At 47.1% G+C, this 23,014-nt stretch overlaps 1 protein-coding gene across 11 annotated transcripts in view; it reads right to left on the bottom strand.

Moving 5' to 3' along the window:
* Nucleotides 1-23,014, bottom strand: part of LOC144929103 (protein furry homolog-like) — a 349,363-nt gene that overhangs the window by 107,597 nt on the left and 218,752 nt on the right. For all 11 annotated transcript variants that reach the window (XM_078852535.1, XM_078852539.1, XM_078852543.1 and 8 more), the window contains 4 exons: nt 20,862-21,002; nt 17,886-18,054; nt 14,198-14,282; nt 6,081-6,193 (listed from right to left, as the gene is read on the bottom strand). In XM_078852535.1, the coding sequence (XP_078708661.1) occupies nt 6,081-6,193; nt 14,198-14,282; nt 17,886-18,054; nt 20,862-21,002 (508 nt within the window). The remainder of the gene's footprint in view (nt 1-6,080; nt 6,194-14,197; nt 14,283-17,885; nt 18,055-20,861; nt 21,003-23,014) is intronic.

The following is a 23,014-nucleotide window of genomic DNA, read 5'->3' as shown; positions in this document are numbered from 1 at the left end:
AATGGAGTCTTAGAACTTTTAGTAAGTAATCTAGCTAGGTATGTGTTAGATTATGATTTCTTTAAATGGCTGAGAAAAGAATTGTGCTGAATAGAATAACTATTTCTGTCTGTGTATCTTTTTTGTAACTTAAGGTTTTGCCTAGAGAGATTCTCTATGTTTTGAATCTAATTACCCTGTAAGGTATCTACCATCCTGATTTTACAGAGGGGATTTCTTTACTTCTATTTACTCCTATTTCTATTAAAAAAGTCTTCTTGTAAGAAAACTGAATGCTTTTTCATTGTTCTCAGGTCCAAAGGTTTGGGTCTGTGGTCACCTATGCAAATTGGTGAGGCTTTTTATCCAACATTTCCCAGGAAAGGGGGGGGGTTGCAAGTGTTGGGAGGATTGTTCATTGTTCTTAAGATCCAAGGGTCTGGGTCTCTAGTCACCTAGGCAAATTGGTGAGGCTTTTTACCAAACCTTGTCCAGGAAGTGGGGTGCAAGGTTTTGGGAAGTATTTTGGGGGGAAAGAAGTTTCCAAACAGCTCTTCCCCAATAACCAGTATTTGTTTGGTGGTGGTAGCGGCCAATCCAAGGATAAAGGGTGGAATATTTTGTACCGTGGGGAAGTTTTTGACCTAAGCTGGTAAAGATAAGCTTAGGAGGTTTTCATGCAGGTCCCCACATCTGTACCCTAGCGTTCAGAGTGGGGGAGGAACCTTGACACAGCCTTTTAAAATAAATAAATAAATACATATATACATAAATGAACAATGCTAGGTCCCTAATGTTTTTTTTTCTTCTATCATTCCTTAACTTTTATGTTCACATTTTTTCATGCCTTTGTTTTTCCTCAGTCTAAATTTTCTACAATTTTCAATTAATGTTTCCATCTACTTTTCTTTGAAACCTGCTCTCTCTGTATTCAATACACCTTTTCCCCTTTCCTTTTTATTTTCACTTTTTTTTTTTTTACTTCTATTCATCCTCTTCCCCCCCCCAACTCATCCCATGTTCCCTCTTTTTTCTCTCCAATAGCAATCTGCCCCAGATTTTTACACTGCTCCCCAGTTTGGCTTCTTGTCTCTATTAAGTCCCTTCTGTAGTATTTGAGAATGGCTGTTTATGAGGTGTGGCTCCTTTAAGAAACCAGGAAGTGGAGCCAAGAATAGGAACATGGGTTTATGGAGCGGATTTCATACCTACACTTGCGGGAGCACCTCCTTATGGAAACAGATTCCCTGACACTTCACAAGGCGGTAGAGACTGGCTATCAATTTGAACTTGCAATTCAAGAGGCTTATTCTGTTTCCCAGACCCACATCCCTCCAGGTTCTTCTTCTTTGGGGGCATCTACCACTGTAGCCATCCTAGTACAGCATATTGACAGGGGTTCAAGTAACTGGGTAACTGGGAGTGTCCAGTTCAGGGACAAAGGGGTCGACAATGTGGAAAACTTAACCATTTTGGTTGTTGTTCTGCCCCAGCCATCACATATATGGATGACCAGGGAGGGAGGAAGATTCCATCCCTTAGGGGATCATGGAACCGGGACAGTTTTAAAAGCTACCTCTGCCATTTAGTGGATGTGAATATACTGCTGAGCATGAGCACTGGAGCATGAGTCTCACTCATAAACTATACCATATATCATAGATATTTTGCATATTTCACCTTGCAGCCAGTACAGTCCTCACTATATGGATATGGCAATGTGAAAATCACTTTGCAGAGGATGGTGGATCTCCCCATGACGTATTGTCAGCAAGAAGTGGGAGCGTTCCCATTTTACGGCCAACTTTCTCGGGCTGGATCTGTTCTGGACACTGGGCTTTAAAGTATTAGATTAAAAAAACACAGAAATCTGCCTTGTGGAGAATGACTGAAGAGATGTACTCCCCAAGGTCTCTTCTGGACTTGGATGTTGTCATAGGTATGAGCATCGTCCATGAGTGGATCTACTGGCCACCCCAATTATACAGCCATTCTGCCACACCTCCCTGGGTGTTAAAGCCTGTCTTAGCCAGAGATTTCTCGCTTGCTCAAGGAGGACATTATAGAAGTGACTGACTTTTCGCTGTGGTTGTTAAACCTTTTTGTAGCAAAAAAGAAGGAAGGGAGACTACTTACATGTGGACCACTGCCAAGTGAACAAGGTAGTCATACCTGACTGCTATCCTTTACTGATCATGGTTCAACTGTGCTCACTAAATTGGATCTACACTAGGGATATCTCCAAATAATGTTTGCCTCTTACTCATGGAACCTCAAAGCTTTTCTCACCCATATGGACTTTTTTCAATTTAAAAGGATGCCTTTTGGTTATCTTCGACCCCTAGAACATCAGGCTTCAGTGTTAGCAGACATTCCTGAGGTGGTCATCTATGAAGATGACATCCTGGATCGTCTCATTCTGACCATGATGCTTCCCTACATGTAGTACTTCCCTGATTTAAGGACCATCATCTGATCCTGAACATGGAGAAGTGTGTTATTCATTGGGATCAACTGGATTTTGTGGGTCATCATCTGTCGGCACGTGGAAACTCTCCATTGCAGTCCAAAATATGGATGTACAAGTCGGAATTTCTATCATTTCTTGGGATAACTATTATCTTTATTTTGTGCAAGATTATGGACCCTGTTACGCAGCAATGTGGTCTGACACTGGACTCCAGTGTGTTCACAGCCAGTATGCCAGCTCAAACGACATATTATATCAGCTTCTGCACTGGCACACTGTGCCTTACGAGCCCCTGCTGTTGTCACATATGATGCCTCAGCTGTAGCTCTTGGTGCTGTTCTCTCCCAGATCCATTGCGGGGGGAACAACCAGTGGCATTCACCTCCTGAGCGCTCTCCTCAGCTGAACATAAATACTTGGCAGGAGTGCAGGAGGAGGCCCTAGCATGCATATGGGTATGAGAAAGGTGGCATTATTATTTGTATGGCTGCACTTTCACATCACGCACCAACCACCAGGTGTTAACTACACTGTTAATGCCATCCAGCCCAAGGCACTAACACCTTCATATTCACAGACGGCCTGATCGTCTGCATCAGTGCAATTCCTCAGTACTGAACCACCCAGGTAAACGCAATCAAGGGGCTGATCACCTGTCCTGGGCTTCACCTGACAAATCCACAGAAAGGGGGATTATGAGCCAGGAAGAGGATAATAATGCCTTGACTGATCTCTATTGCCACTCCCAAATCATTGTTAGAGACACTGCCCCAGGATGTACTGTTACAAGCAGGGCCATCCCTAGGGTGGTGCGTGGCCCAGGACAAAGGCGCTGAGTTTCTAATCTGCTGAGGGGTGCTCCCCCTGGTTCCGCCCAGCCCGTGCCCCCACTCCGCCCCTTCCCACAAACTCCACCCTGCTTCTTCCCACCCCCATTCTGCCCCTGCCCCGCCTCTTCCTGCCCAGTTCTGCCCCCTCCCCTAAGCACGCTGCGCCCTCGCTCCTCTCCTCTCCCCCCCAGCGCCTCCTGACACAGCAAAACATCTGATCTGCCACAGGCGGTAGGGGCTGAGAGGGACGGGGAGGTGCTGATTGGTGCGGGCTGCCAGCAGGCAAGAGGCAGTGGGGAGAGGGGGAGGTTCTAGCAGAGGGGCTCCTCCTCGCCCATCCCCGCCCGCCACTCACCTCCCTGTTCACCTCCTCACCCTGCTCACCTGCCCACCTCCTGCCTCACCTCCCCGCCTGCCTTTTGGGGATTTTATCTTAGAGCGGGACCCCCCAAAGCGTGGCGTCTGGGGAGGTCTCCCCGATTCGCCATACCCAAGGGATGGCTCTGGTTACCAGAAAGTTCTCAAATATGTTTGTCAGGATTGGCCAGAAACTATTATCTGGGGGCTTATTTTCATGTGAGACATGAATTGTCAGCATGGGGTGATCAAGGTCTACTTTGGGACTCATAGGTGGAATTTCCAGAGGCCATGCAGACAGAGGTGCTGGCCATTGCCCACAAAAGGCACCTTGGGATGGTACATATTAGGTAGAGGTGTCACATGGCGGTATAGTGGTCAGGAATTGATAGTCACATTGAAGAGATGTTCAGAAATAGTGAACCACATTTACTTAGTTGTAAATCCTATAAGCAAGCCAGTGTACCCCTGATTCCTACCCTGCTGCCACCTTGGCTGTGACAGTCCACACAGCTAGCCTTATGTGGAGAAATGATTCCCACCCCGCAGCATCAGTGATTTCTATAAGTAGCTTAGAATCTTTTTACAAATGGTCAGAGGTAACAGCTAGCAGCCTAGTACCATTACAAATTGTCTGTGATCAGCTGGAGGAGTGGTTCTTTAGGTGGGATTATCCCTTAATGATAATTACTGATAACAGACTGCAGTTTGTTTCTGCTTGTTTCACTCAATTCCTAGCAGATAAAGAGATCTGGCGTGTCTGTAGTCCCAGCTACCATCCTCAGGCGAATGGGGGTGAAGAGAGATTTAATCTCAGATTGAAGAACAAACTTTGGGCTCATCTAACCCAGGGTTTGGCCTTTCTGCAAGCTCTCCACCCATTATTACAGCATTACTGGGCTGTTCCCCAGAGATCAATAGGTCAGTCCCCAGCTTTCCTGATGATGGGGCAAGAGTTGTGCTTATCGTTACTTATTAAACCCCATTTTAAAGATCCACAGCATATAGGTGTTATACATCAGGTTCACAACCACATACGGAAGCAGCAGGCATGATACAAAGGTTACACAGATGACACAGAGGGCTAGGGTGAAGACCCTGGTGGTGGGGCAATGGGTACTTGTACACAGACTATGCAAGGGGGTCCAAGTTTGGATCACAGCTTTCATTTCCAATGCAGATGTCTAGGAGTGGTAACATACGAATTGCAAGACGGGTCCCATTGACATACCAGTAATTTAGTGCATATACTGGAAACCATCATAGGGGAAAGGGGGAGTGGAAATGCCCACTGCACCATCTGCTGCTGAAGGGGTACTGCCTGCTCCAACACAGGCCAGGTCTACATTAGACTTATATCATTATAACTGTGTCACACAAAGATGTGAAAAATCCACACCCCTGAGAAATGTAGTTATACTGAACTAACCCCCAGAGTAGACAGACCTATGTCAACAGGAGAGCTTCTCCCTTCAACATAGCTATCTCCTCTCAGGGAGGTGAATTAACTATGCCAACAGGAGAAGCTCTCCCATTAGCATAGTAGCATCTTCACTAAAGCACTACAGTGAAGCAGTTACACCAGTGCAGCTGTGCTGCTGCAATGCTGTATGTGAAGACAAACCCAGAGTCTCCACTGTTACTTCCAACCCCGCATCTGCCAGCTGTTGGTGTCCCAAGGGTGATGCATAGACCTTTACGCTCCTGTGGGCCCCCATGTTGGCTGAAGGACTTTGTGGTGTAACAACCAAATGAATTACTGGCATTTTGAAGGTTTAAATTGTATAATTTGTTACTGTATGGTTGTACAAAAAAAACCTGTTTGGAGGTGGAAAATGTACTATTTGGAAACGGCTGTTTATGGAGCATGGCTCCTTTAAGACACCAGGAAGAGGAGCCAGGAAAAGGAACGGGCAAGGCTCCAGTGAGCACCATGAGGAAGAGAAACCTTGAGGGGGTGCAGCCCTGGAATAAAGTTTGTTCTTGTTTGCATTTAAACCTGAGTGGCCTTCAAGTTATTGGGATATCACACTTTCCTTTGCTGATTGGTGGCTATTTGAGAAGGAGGTGGAGAGGAATTGGGAAGATGAGAAACCAAAAACTGCTGCTCACACCCCACTTTGGAGAGTAAGAGGAGGAGAAAGCACTACAACATATGGTTCCCCATCCTGTCCTGCATCCTGCTGTGGAAACTGAGTATCTGTTTTATTAGTTGCAATTTCAGCAGCAAAATTAGGACTGGGAGATTAGGGCTAAAGGATGGGGGAAAGCTCTTTTGGGCTGGATGCATGAGAAAGCAGCCTGCCTCATCTCTTGTTCCCTGCAGTCCGTGGTCATGCTCTTTGAATGCATGTGAATTTGTCCTATAATCTTTACCCAACAGTTTTTAATATTTGTGAAAATTTTAGGCTATATTCACTCAAATATTTTTAAAAATATATTACTTTTTTCCTCTTCGTATGATCCTCCAGAGCTGCTGCTGTAGCGAGATTCTAGCCTGTGGTGCTGGCGGTTCAAATTACTATTCAACCCACTGTAGATGTCTAGATGAACATAGCTGAACAAATGAATACATGAATGTTAATATCAGGCGTGTTTCGTGGTAAAATGATATAGCAATTCAGTGCTTTACACAAGGGTTTCTTTTAAATGTAACTATCTGAGACAATCTGTTGCAGTAGTATATTTCTTTAAAACACCTGCATTAATATCTAGCTGAATACAATGTTTATGTACATATTAAATAACACATTCATAATACATAAAACATGATAGAGAAGTAAATATTGAAACTGATAATAGTTATCTCAAAGGGGAACAGAATAATTATTAAGAGCTTGAGTGTTAGGCACCTATATAAGAAAAAGTCCGAATAAACAGGACTGTCCCTATAAAAACGGACATCTGATCACCCTAGTTATGTTTGTAAAATGCCTATTACCCCCCACCCCCATCTTGGTTTTTCACAATTGCTATCTGGTCACCCTAAACATAACAAGAGTGGTTCTCACCCCAAAGGAGCTTACACTCAAGTTGATCTTATCATTCACCAAAACTTAAAGTCAATATATGAATTGACACAGATATTCACAGGATGAGATCCTCACGCCCCACTCTGGCCCCTTTTTGCCATAGAAAATGGTCAGAGCAGAGTAAATGAGCCTTAAAAGCAGAGTAAATGAGCCTTAAAAGCCTCTTTTCCAGCCAGTACAGGATTTCCCTAGCACAAGAACTGTGGAAGACAGCCAGATGGCTGCTTCCTAAAGACCCCCCAGCCCACTTGCAAGCCTGGGTGTAAGGTACATATTTTGAATGTGGTGGCAGCGTGCACACCTGCAGAGGTTCTGGATAGGGCTGAAGCTCAGAAGTCAGCCCAGGGGGACTGCTGTAACCCAGATAGGCCTCTAGCACTGTCTATTTTAGCTGGAGTCTTCTCCAGCCCCAAGAATAGCTGAAGACTGGGAAGGTGCAAAGGTGGCTAAAAGCTACCTGAGCTGCCCAACCTCCTGGGCTCCAAGTTCTGTGTTATATCTCTTAGAAAAGACAGTTACCTTTTCCTGGTGTTCTTCGAGATGTGTTGCTCATGTCTATTCCACAATCAGTGTATGTGCTCGCCACATGCACTAGTGCCGGAAGTTCTTCCCCTAGCTGTACCCGTAGGGGGGAGTGCCCCAGCGACCCCTGGAGTGGTACCTCTATGGTACGGTATAAGGGGAGCTGAGCGCTCCCCCCACCCTCAGTTCCTTCTTGCCAGACAACTCCGACAGAGGGGAAAGAGGGTGGGATGTGGAATACACTTGAGCAACACATCTTGAAGAACACCAGTTACGGAAAAGGTAACTGTCTTTTCCTCTTCAAGTGATTGCTCATGTGTATTCCACAATAGTTGATTCCAAGCTATATCTGTTGGAGGTGGGTAGGAGTTCACAAATTATTGGGACGGAGTACAGCCCTGCCGAACCCGGTGTCATCCCTGGTTTGGGAGACAATCGCATAGTGTGAGGTGAACATATGAATCAAAGACCAGGTGGTAGCTCTACAAATGTCCTGGATGGGGACATGGGACAAGAAAGAAGCAGACGAGGCTTGCGCTCGACTTGAGTGCGCCTTCACAATCGGTGGCGGGGGGATACCCGCCAGATCATAACAGGTACGGATGCACGAAGTGATCCGGTTGGAGAGCTGCTCAGTGGAGATTGACCGACCCCTCATGCACTCAGCTGAGGCGATGAACAGTTGAAAGGACTTTCTGAACGGCTTGGTCTGCTTGAGGTAGAAAGCCAGAGCCCGTCACACATTGAGCGTGTGGATACGGCGCACCTCACTGGATGCTTGGGGCAGAGGACCAGTAGAAAAATGTCCTGACCCATGTGATAGGCAGGAACCACCTTCGGGAAGAACTCAGGGTGTGGACGGAGCCGGACCTTGTCGTTATGGAAAGCCATGTATGGAAGCTTGGATGTCAGGGCCCTGAGCTCCGAGACCCACCTGGCCAACATGATTGCGACCAAGAAGGCCACTTTCCATGAGAACTTGGACCAGGAGCGCGTGGCTAGTGGCTCAAACGGGAGTCCCGTGAAACAGGCCCACACCAGGTTTAGGTCCCACTGTGGGACCGGGAGCCTAGCATACAGGAAGAGTCGGTCCAACCCCTGGAGGAACCGGCCAGTCATAGCATGGGAGAATTCTGTGTGACTCTGCACTGGTGGATGGAAGGCTGATATGGCCACCAAGTGGACCTTGACTGACGAGGATGCCAGGCCCTGGGCTCTAAGGTGGAGAAGGTAGTCCAGGATAAGCTGGAACGGGGCAGACACCGGGGAAATGCCCCGCTCATTCGCCCATCTGGACAACCGGGACCACTTTGCTGAGTAGGTGCGGCACGGCGCGTGGAGGGCTGCCTGCTTTCTAGGAGGACGCGTTGAACCCCTTCTGAGCATGTCCTTTCCTCCCTACCTAACCACTGAGGTGGAGAAAGCAGCCCGGTCCTGGGAGAGCAGGTCCAGGCGGAGTGGCAATGGCCCCGGCAGAGCAACCGCCAGGTCCATGAGGGTCCCATACCAATGTTGCCTGGGCCATGCTGGAACAATCAGAAGGACCTGGGCCCTTTCCCTCTTTAATTTTTCCAGGACCTTGCTGATCAGTGGAAACGGAGGAAAGGCATAGAGAAACTGGTCTGAGCAGGACAGGAGGAAGGCATCAGAGATAGCGCCCCATCCCAGCCCTGCCCTGGAGCAGAACCAGGAACAGTGCCAGTTCTGTCGACTTGCAAACAGGTCCACCTGGGGGGTCCCCCACAGTCAGAAAAGCCTGTGGGCCAACTCCAGGTGGAGAGACCACTCGTGCTGAGAGGAGAAGTCCCTGCTCAAGCAATCTGCCCACACATTCCAGGTGCCCAGTAGATGGAAGGCCTTCAGGTAGATGTCATGGGCTATACAGAAATCCCACAAGGGTTTCATGGCAGAGGGGAGAGGATCAGGACCAGCCTTGCCTGTTGATATAGGACATCGAGGCCATGTTGTCCAGGAGGACCCTGACCACCCTGCCCTCCAGGTGCGAGTGGAAGGCCACGCACGCCAGCCATACTGCCCTGAGCTCCTTGACATTTATGTGAAGGGTCAGATCCTGAGCCGACCATAGACCTTGGGTCTGAATGTTCCCCATGTGGGCCCCCAACCCAGGTCTGACGCATGGGACACCAGTTCCAGCGGTGGGGCCCTATCCCTGAATGGGACCCCTTGGAGCATGTTGCTCGGGGCGGACCACCACCACAGGGAAGTAATCACCGAGTAGGGTATGGTGAAGACTTTGTCTATCCTGTCCCTGGCCTGGGAGAACTCTGAGGCCAACCAGAGCTGCAGGAGCCTCACCCTGAGTCCAACATGACAGACCACGTACATGCACGCCGACATGTGACCCAAGAGCTGGAGGCACCCTCTGTCTGTTGTCACCAGGAACCTTGTGACCGCATTGATGAGCCTCTTCAGAGTCTTGAACCTGTCCGGTGGGAGGGAGGCTCTGGCCAACGAGGCATCCAGGAGCACCCCGATAAACTCTCTGCGTTGAACCAGGACTAACGTGGACTTGGTGTTGTTTACCAACTGGCCCAAAGCGGTGCACGTGGACAGGAGGAGCATCACATGATCCCTCACCTGTTACCGGGAGCTGCCCTTGACCAGCCAATCGTCCAGATAGGGAAAGATCTGGAGTCCCCCGTCACCTGAGGTCGGCCGCTACCACCGACATACATTTTGTAAATACCCTGGGGGCAGTGGACAGGCCAAATGGGAGGACCGTAAATTGGTAGCGATTCTGCCCCACCGCAAAACAGAGGAAGTATCTGTGCCACTCGAATATACGAATGTGGAAGTACACGTCCTGCAGATCGAGGGCAGCGTACCAGTCCCCGGGATCCAGGGAGGGGATGATGGAGGCCAGGGAGACCATGCGGAATTTGAACTTCACCATGTACCAGTTCAGACCTCGCAGGTCCAGGATGGGCCTGAGTCCGCCTTTGGGATAAGGAAATAGCGGGAGTAGTACCCCTTGCCTTTGAACTCCCCGGGCACTACTTCCACTGCTCCTAGGCCCAGGAGCCGCCCCACCTCCTTCTTGAGCAAAGCTTCGTGCGAAGGGTCCCCCAGGAGGGATGGGGGATGGTTGGGCGGGGAGGAAGTAAATTGGAGGGTGTAGCCCCGGGAGATGGTGTGGAGGACCCAGCAGTCTGAGGTCAGCCGCGCCCACTCCAGGGGGAAAGCACACAACTGATTGGAGAAGGAAGCTTTATTGAGGGTGGATCCCTGATGAGAACTGGTAGGGCACCCCCGAGCATCCCATCAAAACCTCCTTTTCCCTGCCTGCTTGCCCTGGAGGGCACAGAGTGGGGGGCAGGCCGAGATTGTCTCTGAGGGCACCTCTTGTAGTCCCGCGACTTCTTATAGGCGGCCTCATATTTTGGGTCAGTGGCCTGAGCGGGAGTCTGCTGAGGCTTGAATTTAGATTTAGCCGGAGCCGGAACTTAGAGACCCAGAGTCTGGAGGGTCGTTTGGGAGTCTTTCATGCCATGCAGCCTTGTATCCATTTCAAATGGGAGATCCTGCATGGAGGTCTGCACCTCGCTGGACAGCCCAGAAAGCAGGAGCCACGACGTCCTTCTCAAGGACACCACGACGGACCACCATGTCCGTCGCATCCAAAGTTGCCTGCAGGGTTGTTCTGGCAGCCACTGTACCCTCCTCCACCAGCGCTTTGAACTCCTTCCTATCATGCTCCTGGAGGGAGTCCTTGAACTTGGGCAGGGAGCCCCACAGATTGAACTCATACCAGCCCAGGAGAGCCTCGTGGTTAACTGAAAGCTCGAGGACAAATAAATTTTTCTCTCAAAAGAGTCCAGCCTCCACGAATCTTTATTTTTGGGGTAGGAGCTGGCTGGCCCTGCCGTTCCCTGTGGTTGTCTAACTCGACCACCAGGGAGTTGGGCGCCAGGTGGGTGTATAAGTACTTGTGTCCCTTGGCAGGTACAAAGTACTTGCGTTCCACCTTCTTGGAGACGGGGGCCAACGAGGCCAGTGTTTGCCACAGGGCATTTGAAATTTTTGCCACTCCTTCATGGAGAGGCAAGGCTACCCTGCCCGGTTCCGAAGAGGACAGCACATTAAACAGGGAGTCCACCTCTTTCTGGAGGTGGAAGTTTGATGCCACCCTTTTTAAGAGTTCTTGGTGGGCCCTAAAGTCCTCCTGTGGAACGGAGGGGGGCGGAGCCATAACTGCCTCATCTGGGGAGGACGAGGAGGCCAGTGTGGTACTCTGGGTGTCCGCGAGCACGGAAGCGTCCACCACCTGGTCGGTCTCCAGGCATGGTGCCGAGGATGTATGTCCCATCGACTCCTTCCTCAGAGGTCTGGAGAGGGAGGCCAACGGTGCTTCAGAGGCCAGGGTGCCCACTGGTACCATTGGGCCAGCCACAGGGCCCAGTGCCACTGCATCTGCTGCAGCACCGGCGGAGCCGGTTGTTCGGCCTGGCTGGTCTGGCTTATCGATGGACGACTACGAATGGAGGCTGGGCTGACATACGACCTGCCGCTGTCCCTGGACCGGGAGTGATGCCCACATTGGGATCGCGGTCCCATGGTTGAGGACCGGTACTGTCGGTAACGGCTGCTCTGCGATCGGCTCCAATGGTCGGACGTGCAACGGCGAGACACTGGTGATCAACGCCTGGGGCTGTGGAGGCAATGCCTTGGCAGGGTCTTGGAGCGGGATTCTGAGCAGGAACGGCGTCAACACCCACGCTGTGACCGGCTGCGATAACCCCTCCGAGACACGGACCTTGGGCGATGTCTGCCTCGGTCCTGTCAGTATTCACTCCTCGAGGTGGAGCGGTGCTGAGAGTCTCGGTCAGATGGAACCCAACCAGCCTGGTGGGAGTCGAGGGCGATCCACATGGACTTTGCCCTGAATGGTTGCTGGGCAGCGAACGGCATCGGGAACGTTCCCTCGACCGAGACTGGTACCGAGCCAGGGGCGACTGCGGAGATCCCCGCGGTGGCTTGCCTCTGGAGCGTGGAGCCAACGTCGGTGGTGCTCCTGGTACCAGCATGGACATAACGTCCCGGGCATCTGGCACGGAGGGCATCTGGACATCCGGGGAGGCCTGCTCCAAATGGGCCGGGCTACTCCGCTCGACCTGAGTCAGAGGCCTAGAAGCCGGTGGGGATCGAGGACTGCCCGACATGGGTCTAGCCTCTGTCCCGGGTTTACTTCAGTGCTGCTGCAAAGAAGAAAAGGAGTACTTGTGGCACCTTAGAGACTAACCAATTTATTAGAGCATAAGCTTTCGTGAGCTACAGCTCACTTCCTCAGATGCATATCGTGGAACTGCAAAGAAGGTGTCTTTGTAGCCCTCTTGGCGTGCCCCGTGGATGGGGAGCAGCTCACTGGTTGATGGCACCGGGGGTTGCCGCACCGCTGACCCCGACTCCATCAGAATAGCCTGGAGCCTAATATCCCTTTCTCTCTTGGTCTGAGGCTTAAACGACTTGCAAATTTTGCAACGATCGCTGATATGGGTTTCTCCCAAACAGCGCAGACAGTCCGCGTGTGGGTCACTCCTTGGCACAGACTGCCAACAAGTGTCGCACAACTTAAAACCCGGGGTGTGAGGCATGCCCCGGCCTGGGCACTCTAACTAACTGAACTAACTGATCAGCTAACTAACTACAGGTACTAATACTGAACGAACAAGCAGTTCTGGGGACAAGCTACAGCAAAGCTGGAGCAGAGTAATTCTGATGCACCTTCACTGGCTGCAAGAAGGAACTGAAGGTGGCGGGAGAGCACAGCTCCCCTTATACTGCGCCATGGAGGCGCCACTCCAGGGGTCACTGGGGCGCTCCCCCTATGGGTACTGCCAGGGGAAAAACTTCCAGCACCAGTGCAAGAGACGAGCATGCACACCTATTGTGGAATACACATGAGCAATCACTCAAAGAAGTGAAGTTCAGAATGTTGCACAGAATGCCTTCAACAAAAATATCTGGAGAACTCTCCTTTAGCAGAGCCACACAGAGAGGATCCAGGGCAAAATCTGAAACTGTTTTTGTACTCGGGGGGGGGGGGGGGGCCCTCAAACACTGAGGGGAGGGCTGGGGGACGGTTGGAGAATGAGCCTGTTCCACATTCACCCTGCAACAACAGCTCCTGTCTCAGAGGGCTTGGCCCAGCTCCCTGCTCTGGTTGTTGTGATCTGATGGGATCACAGTGCCACTCAGGTGTGGCCCTCTTGCCCCTCTGTCATGACTGGGGACAAGGGGTCGGTGGGCAAAACTTCAATGAATAGCACTGTGACCTGGAGTGTGGTGTCATAGCACCACTCTGTCTGGGGTCCCTCTCAAACAGGGGGCCTAAGGCAAACTGCCCTCCAGACAGCCCTTTCCATTAGACGTAAAATTTTTTGTTTTGTTTTGTTATAACATGGGACTTGTCTGCTTCGGGAAGTTTATCAGCATAATTATGCCACAATTATTATAAGAATGTAGCAATACCAGTATAAAACTCTGTGTGGACACTCTTATTCCAGAGTAAGAACACCTTTTGCCACTTTAGCTTATGCTGTTTTCAAAATGACAAAAACTAAATCAGAAAAAGGCACTTTTATAGCGGAACAAGAGTGTCAACATGGGGAGTTATACCAGAGAAATTATACAGATATAGTTCTGCTGGTAAATTTCCCCAGGTAGGAAAACCTTCAAAAACAAACAAAAAAAGCCCCACAAATCCTATGGGGCTGATACTGTAGCAGCTCTGTTTTTATATCTCAGATAGCTTTAAATAGGAGGGCCACATAGGGAGCATCCACAAATCTGGAAGAGTAAATTAGAGGTCAAGAAATATATGCATTGTTGGTTCCTAATAAATCAATCAGGAAACAGAGATTTGAATATGTAATCTGATTGGCTGCAACAATATAGTGTAAACTGAGAAATCGATCAGACTGCAGTTATTTGCACTAGTTATCAATAGTCAAGAACTCAGTACTGTTGGTCTTTGAGGAGATACTTACTTCTCTTCAATACTATCTTTTGTATGCTTATTGTCAAGATTGCCATCTGTGGGAGCAACCATTGTATTGCTACTGGAAGTGGTACCTGTAAATTAAGGACAAAGAGAAAAATAGCTTAGGATAGGTAAATATATTGAAAAGTTTATGCAATGTATGAATTTATCTGAAAATCCTGGATCTATATTTTCTTTGTACTAAAGCAATACTGTATAAGATCTGCAGGGATATGTTTATACTGCAATAAAACACCTGCGGCTGGCCTGGGTCAGCTGACTCGAGCTTGGGGGTAATGGGGGTCTAGCTGTGTGGCTATAACATAACAGTGTAGATGTCTGTGCTACGGCTGGAGCTCTGGGAATCCTTCGGGGTCTTAGGGCTCCAGTCCAAGCCTGAACATCTGCACCGTAATTTTATAGCCCCACAATCATAGCCCCATAAGCCCAAGTCAGCTGACCCAGGCCCACCTCATGTGTTATATTGCGGTGTAGATACTACCTAAGTGTTCATCACACTTTGTCGCAATATGTTCAAATAGAAATTGAGGACTATTTATTCCAATTTAAAAAACAATAATTATAATTTAGATTTAAAAATATGGGCTGCTATAAACAAACATTTTCACTTGATAGAGATCTTGAACATTTTTGATAGTAAGGTCACTAATGCTTATGAAATAGTGTTTACTAATATGTTTAGTTTGTTTGTGTATATAAAGGATTTGTGTTCAAGTCTTTATGATGTGCATTTAGTAGAAAGTTAATTTTTTGTAAAAGGTTTTAAATATGTATTTCTTCCTTTCCTATATGCTGCATGCCACACATCTCTAAGGGTATGTCTACACTTACGGCGGTGTTTAGAGTACAGACACTGCACACCTGGTTGGCATGAAGAGCAGTGTAGATGGTGAGGCACAGCTTATACGAGTAGAGTGACCTAGATGCCTGAAACCTAGGGTATATACCCCACACAGCTCCCTACACTGCCCCATGTCTACACTACTATTTTTAATTGTGTAGTGTCCACTGTCCCCCTGATGCCGGAGCCTTTCACTGTGGCAGGAGAAGACTCAGGCAGCTCCCCTCTGCCAGAGCCTTTCCTTGCTACAGCAAAAAGAAAAGGAGTACTTGTGGCTCACGAAAGCTTATGCTCAAATAAATTGGTTAGTCTCTAAGGTGCCACAAGTACTCCTTTTCTTTTTGCGAATACAGACTAACACGGCTGTTACTCTGAAACCTTGCTACAGCAAAATGTTCTAGCAGGATGGAGGCAGGGAGACGAAAAGCTCAAGCAGCAGGGAACTGCCAGAGCCTTTCCCTGCTGCCTCTCTCATCAGAGCCTTTTCTTGCTTCAATGAAAGGCTCTGGCAGTGAGAAGCTGCTCCCCACTGCTGCCCCCTTCCGGAGCCTTTCACTGCAGCGTGTAGCTACATATGCCAGTGCATGTAGACACAGCCTGTCTTTCAGTGCAGCGTGTAGCTATATGTAGCCTCCACAAGTGCAGAAATTGTCTAAAATGTAGGTTTTAGGGGGTCTGACATACGTTAATTCACAAGGTAAACAAATGAGAAATTAGAGTGCAAAAATACTATCTTTGTACTGTAGCTAGTATTAGCTATTTCTTTTTAAGACAAACTTGCGAGCAATATATAAAATAGTGGGCGGAAAGTGTTAGGCAACTTTAATATAAGTGCTTCTGCCACTCCACCTAAAATGAAGTATATCAGCACTTCGGATTTTTGTAGTTTGTTTCTTCCCCCTGCACGTCACATTTTTATAGTTTGCTACACAAATGCTTATAGTTTATTATTGTTTAATGCTAATGTAAGTGGGATGCTTTATAGATGGACATGAAGACAAGGGTAGATTCTGTGCTGCAACTCGAAGAGGCACAGCACAGAACTTGCAGCCCAAAGGGAGGGAACCAAAGGTGGCTGGCCTGGGCATTTCAGGGCCTGGACAGGCCCCAGGCATAATTTGTGGGGGCCTGCTTGTGTTATAGCAGACCCCCTGGCTGCCAACTAGCCACAGTGATGTCTAGAAACTGCCTAGAAACTTAAGCCTATGCCATGCAATAGCGCTGGCAAGGGGATTTTCAGAAAGAAGCCTTATGGCTGTCTTCCACACTTCCAGAGCCAGGGGAATCTGCCACAGATCCATGGGTAGGGTTGCCAACTTTCTGACTGCAGAAAACCCAACGTCCTTGTCCTGCCCCTTCTCCGAGGCCCCACTCCCACTCACTCCATCCATCGCTTGCTCTCTGCCCCCCCTTCACTTACTCGCTCATTTTCACCGAGTTGGGGCAGGAGGTTGGGGTGTGGCAGGGAGTGAGGGCTCCAGCTGGGAGTGCAGGCTCTAGGGGGGGTTGCGGATGAGGGGTTTGGGGTACAGGAGGGGGCTGGGGCTGAGGAGTTCGAAGTATGGGAGGAGTCTCCTGGCTGGGGCAGGGGGTTGGGATGTGGGAAGGGGTGAGGGCTCTGGGGTGGGGCCAGGGATGAGGGACTTGGGGTACAGGAGTGGGTTTCAGGCTGGGGCCGAGGGGTTTGGAGTGCGAGAGGGTATGCGGGGTGTGGGCTCTGGGAGGGAGTGTGTGTGTGGGCGGGGGCTCAGGGCTGGCGCTTACCTCAGGCATCTCCCGGAAGGAGCTGGCATGTCCCTCTGGCTCCTAGCCAGAGGGGTGGCCAGGGGGCTCTCCACACTGCCCCCGTCTGCAAGCGCCGCCCCCACACCTTCCACTGGTCACAGTTCCTGGCCAATGGGAGCTGCAGAGACTGTGCTTGGGATAGCACCTACGCTGCGGACAGGGGCAACATGTGGAGCCTTCCTGGCTGCTGCTGCGCCTAGGATTCAGAGGGACATGCCAGCCACTTCTGGGAGCCATATGGAGCAGGCCATTGTGACTAACCAGACTTTTAGTGGCCCAGTAAGCTGTGCTGACTGTACTCCATGGGTTCAGTCCTACAAGGTTCTTAACTTAGAGTATGTGAAGTCATTGAGACTATTTATTTGTTTAAAATTAAGATGCTTAGGTGTTCTGCTGGATCAGAACTTGAGTGCTCAGCAAGCTGCAGGACTGGGGCACATGGAAAATACAGTGTCCTTTTAAGTCTTCAGGTTTGCTTGGTTTTTTAATTTGTAGAAACCAAGGCCTTTGTCTACACACAAAATTTGCACCAGTTTAATGAATATTGTTTTTAATGGCAAAGAGTCCTATGGCACCTTATAGACTAACAGACATATTGGAGCATAAGTTTTCGTGGGTGAATACCCATTTCGTCGGATGCATGTCAGTACAAATTCCCATCTTGAAACTCTTAAATAAGTTTACACTTTCATATATAGATTTTGCTTATGTCAGTAAGCTACAAATTTACACTACAGCAGTATAAACCTGTGTTAGTAGATTTAAAAATTCCCATCAGTTTAACTAACTTGATTTAAAAACTCACTTTAGTTAAACCAGTGCAAGTTTTGAGTGCAGACAAGGCTTAACATACACATAGTTTCACGCAATCTGACATTTAATGGTATCAATAAGTCTGGTTATTTTTAAAAAAAAATTTTTAAAAAAAGTTTTATTTGTTTATATTAAATCTATTGTGCCTGCACTGCATTTAGATTTTCCAATTAACTCATAACAATAGAAAATAACAACTGAAACACAGTAATAGCCTAGTCAAACGAATTCTCACCTGAAGTGACAGAAGGAATTTTGTAACTGGAAGTGATGCGGTAATATGGTGGATTATCCATGTGAGTGACTCCAGAGCTGACTGGATCTGTAAGCTGTAGTTCATTCACCAGTTCTTCCAATAGTTGCATTGTTTTATCTCTACCCAAGTAAACAATAACCTTCTTCACCTGCCATTAAAAACAGAAATATAAATAAGAGATTGAATCTGTTTTTTAAAGATGAGGAAAAAACAGAAGGTGAACTGTACATCACAATCCTTTGCCTTTAGATACAGACCATTTACTATTCATTGCATGTGAAGATTTATGTAATCTATTCTAGTTCTAAGAGAAATCATAATGTCTTAAGTATCTGTCACTAGGAGTAAACATCAGAAATATAAACAAAGATAGTATTCCTTACTGAGATATCACGAAGATAAAAAAATTCCTTAGCATTGTTATAAAAAACCCGTTACATTATTATTAAAATGCAAATATTTAAAAATTGTACAGACTTTGATATTCACCATTTATTGTGATTGTTTACTTTTTGTATTTAATTTAAGTTGGACAACGAAAATGCAAACTTATAAAGTTTCACTTTTGTTTTTATCCAGTTTCACTTTCTGATTCTCATACATTACTATAGCTGCATGTTTGTTGTGTACGCTGCCATCACACATTTAAAAAAATAATGATTTCATTGAAATACCTTTTAAAAAACAATGAAACACATTTCAATTAGGTTTTGTAAAATCACGTTATAATAAACCTACACTTTTGCCCTATACAGCGTCCTTTTAATGCTGATACAGTATGAACTTTATTTTACTTATATTATTTGTACCACTTTTCTTGTTCAAGTGCTAATATTGCAACATAGCATATGTTTAAATCTCAAGACGATGGAGTCCTTCATATGTTTTAACAGGATCTTAAACAACTAATTAAAAGAAATATTTTACTATTAACTGCATATTAAGTCTATGTGGGATCTATATGAGGTCTTATTTCAGTAAGTTATATTCTTAAAGAAATAAAGGAAGAAAAAAAGTACTTCGAACTCAATGCTGAGAAACAGAAGATTGTCAATGGTTATCCTGGTTAGGAATAAAATGACTGCTCATTCTTTTACTACTCAGCAGCCTCTGATAACATAAGAGATGCCAGGTGTCTGGTTTTCAGCTGAAACGAAAAAGGACCCTGGTGGTTTCAGGCATTACCGCTGACCAGGCCATTAAAAGTCCGGTTAGCGCGGAGTAGGGAGGCTTCCTATCCGGCTCCACGCTGCTCCCGGGAAGTGGCCAGCATGTCCCTCCGGCTCCTAAGCGTAGGGACAGCCACAGGGGCTCTGGACACTGCCCCCGCCCCGAGCACCAGCTCCACAGCTCCGATTGGCCTGGAACCATGGCCAATGGGAGCTGCGGGGGTGGCGCCTATGGACCACAGCAGCGTACAGAGCCCTTCCCCCCCGCCCCACCTGGGAGCTGGAGGGAGATGCCAGCCGCTTCCCTGGAGCTGCCTGAGCCCAGAGCCTGCATCCCTCCCACCCTCCCACACCCCAACTCCCTGCCCCAGCCCTCAGCCCCCTCCCACATCCAAATTCCCTCCTGCAGCCCGCAGCACCCTACCCCAACCCTGAGCCCCCTCAGGCAACAAACTCCCTCTCGGAGCCCGCACCCCGTATCATCTCCTGCACCCCAACCCCCTGCCTCAGCCCTGAGCCCATTCCTGCACTCCGAACCTCTCAGCCCCAGCCCAGAGGCCCCTCATCCAACCAAAACCCCTCATCCCGGCCCCACCCCAGAGTCCGCACCCCCAGCCGGAGCCCTCGCCCTCACCCCTTCCTGCACCCCAACCCCCTGCCCAAGTCCTGTGAAAATGAGTGAGTGAGGGTGCGGGAGAGTGAGTGACGGAGAGAGGGGGGATGGAGTGAGTCGGGAACAGGGCCTCAGAGAAGGGGTGGGGTAGGGGTGTTCGGTTTTCTGCTATTAGAAAGTCGGCAACCCTAAATAACATTGATCTTGAATTTATCTTGGGGCATCTAGAGATCCTGGAAACTGGATGGAGTCACTCATCAGTGTCTCCATTATGATTTTTCTGTGTGAACTCAGAAGTTAGTGGCAAACAGTTGCTCTGTGGGCTCTCTAATGCAGAGTACCATAGAGGGTTATTTTGTCATTGCTTTGGTTCAACATGTATATGAGATTATCCTGGGTTGTGATGTGAGGTGGTTGAGCTGGAATTCCCTCATTAAAAGTTGGAAAGAATTATTGGCACCATGTTCCTTGTTATTAATTACTCCACAAAATTCCGAACAGTGCTGCTCTTCTCTCAGAACCCATTGGTAAAACGGGCCTGCTCACCCTGTAACCCCTTGTTTCTACCCACAAATAATTCCTATGCCCCTCCATTCTTGGAAGGTTTCCACAATTCTACAGGTCTGTAGGTAGCCCTTGCAGTATTCCATCATTCATTTATTAATTTATCAGTCATGAAAAATACTTATCTTTTTAATCCCTAGTCAAAATAGAGTTTTCTTTTAAAGATACAGTACTATATGGTGGTGCAAGAAGAAAGAATACGGTAACACGATATGAGAAGAAAGAGGGAGTGAAACATAATATTAAAAATCATCATGCATTTCTGAACAGAGGAATTCATTTCTAAAAATACAACCATGCCAAAAAGGGGAAGTCTTCTCACTGGGAGAACATTTGCATTTTGGAAGATAATTTGAAATAGAAAATACTTGTTACCATCAGAGACTGCAAAGTAGGAGACATTGAATTTGAACTGGTCACAGCATTGAGTTGTTACATTGTGACACAATGGGATGGCATTGGCCTCATGCTGTATTAGAATGAGATATCATGACCCTTTATGTTACTATTCATTTATTTAGTGGTCTTCGATAAGGAGTTGCTAAACACATAAAATACAATTTTAAAGAAATAAGGATGTGAGGGAAGACTGTAGCATCAAGTACTTACATAAGGCAAGAGGCTGGGTTCGCTATTCACTCCACAAATGCTGATCAAGAAGTGCAAAATTATTTTCAGATTCTTTGGCCAGCTGTCTGCTAGAGTAGTCCAGACATTCTCTATCTCTGACCATGCCACTTCATCACCATACTAGAAAACAAAATTAAGATATCCCTTTTGTAAAGTTCAATAATATAAATAACTTCAAGCAAGGATTTTCTATTGAATAAGTTTAAGAGGCTTGAGAAAAAGGAAACCTAAACCTTATGAGCAGCTGCTATGTTTTATCCATTTCTATACACTGAAGCTTTTATGAATGCTCATCCTCTTTAATATATTCCCCAAATACAAGTAATTATCTCAGGGTCACTACAGTGAGCAAAGACTAACAATTTATAGTAAAAGCTGTGTTATCCAGCACTTTATCAACCAGAAAGCTCTATCATCCGGCATTTCTAATATCTCCCAAAACAAATCTTTAATCTAGTAACAGGGACTGGTATACTGTCCAGGAGGTTATGCAATTGCACATTCTACACTCTACTTTTATGCAAAAGAGGCAGAAGACAAGTAAACAAGTGGATACCATGGATTTATTCAAAAAAGCAGGTTCCAGGGAGTGTCATAGGGTCATTACAGATTCAGCCCAATCTCCTACACCTTCTACATCTACAATGATAACTGACTTTGATAATGATGACCCTGAGGCACTGCAAGAGCCTGAAGTGCCTTTTGAATCAAAGAAAGATTAAATTATCAGTATAGTTTTACTGTTAAGTGTATTTTTAGTGATCTTGGTGTACGCCATGAACTGCCCATGGTGATATGTAGTGTCATAAGATAACCTACTGTATAGAAAACTTTACCTGTATACACTTAAGTGCTTCAAGAAACCAACCACTCTGCAATGCAGTACTACTGGATTGGTGAGTACCTGTAAACTTTATTCATTTTATTGTATTCTAATTCTTTGAAAATTGGTATTCAATTGGTAAGTATAACTCTTAGTTAACTGGAATTTGAGACTAACCGGCACTCCTCATTCCCCCAATGTGCTGGATAAGCTTGTACTGTAGTTTGGAATGCATACTTGTCAGCTATGCAGATTTAGCTGCCACTGCTGAGGTTTTACTAATGCATCCCAGCTACTGACAGTCCTACACAATGTCCTAGAAACCATTTACTACTGGAATTTTTTAATTTAAAAAGCTAGCCTTTCACCACTAGGAGCCACTGGGCAGAGGACCAGGCACTCTTACCCTCCCTTTTTCTCTGCTGTCATACAGAAAATAAATGAGACAAGGAAAGCAGACAGCCTTCAGTCAGCTACCAGCAACAGGATTAGCCCACACCACTACCATCTCTCTCATATCCCACCCTTCCACATCACTCTCAGAACTTCCGTGTCTAAGGAGATAAAAGGTTAAGGATAATCTAGGCATGGGCCAATATTTAAACAAATACTTTGCCTCAGTCTTTAATGAGGAGCTTTGGGATAAATGGTAGGACAACAAATGGGAATGAGGATATGGAGGTAGATATTACCACATCCGAGGTAGAAGCCAAACTTGAACAGCTTAATGGGACTAAATCGGGAGGCCCAGATAATCTTCATCCAAGAATACTAAAGGAATTGGCACATGAAAGTGCAAGACCATTAGCAAGAATTTTTAATGAATCTGTAAACTCAGGGGTTGTACCATATGACTGGAGAATTTCTAACATAATTCACTTCCCCCCCCCCCTTCTTAAAAATAGGATCTGGGTAACTACAGGCTAGTTAGTTTGACATCTGTAGTATGCAAGGTCTTGGAAAAAATTCTGAAGGAGAAAGTAGTTAAGGACATTGAGGTCAATGGTAATTAGGACAAAAGACAACACGGTTTTACAAAAGGTAGATCGTGTCAAACCAACCTGAACTCCTTCTTTGAGAAGGTAACAGATTTTTTAGACAAAGGAAATGCAGTGGATCTAATTTACCTCGATTTCAGTAAGGCATTTGATATGGTTTCACATGGGGAATTATTAGCTAAATTGGAAAAGATGGGGATCTGTATGAAAATTGAAAGTTGGATAAGGAATTGGTTAAAGGGGAGACTACAACAGGTCACAATGAAAGGTGAACTGTCAGGCTGGAAGGAGATTACTAGTGGAGTTCCTCA

Source organism: Lepidochelys kempii, chromosome 4 (genome assembly GCF_965140285.1).
Source record: "Lepidochelys kempii isolate rLepKem1 chromosome 4, rLepKem1.hap1, whole genome shotgun sequence".
Classification (NCBI taxonomy): domain Eukaryota; kingdom Metazoa; phylum Chordata; order Testudines; family Cheloniidae; genus Lepidochelys; species Lepidochelys kempii.
Note: the sequence above shows the minus strand (reverse complement) of the source record. Positions and strands in the feature narration are given on the sequence as shown.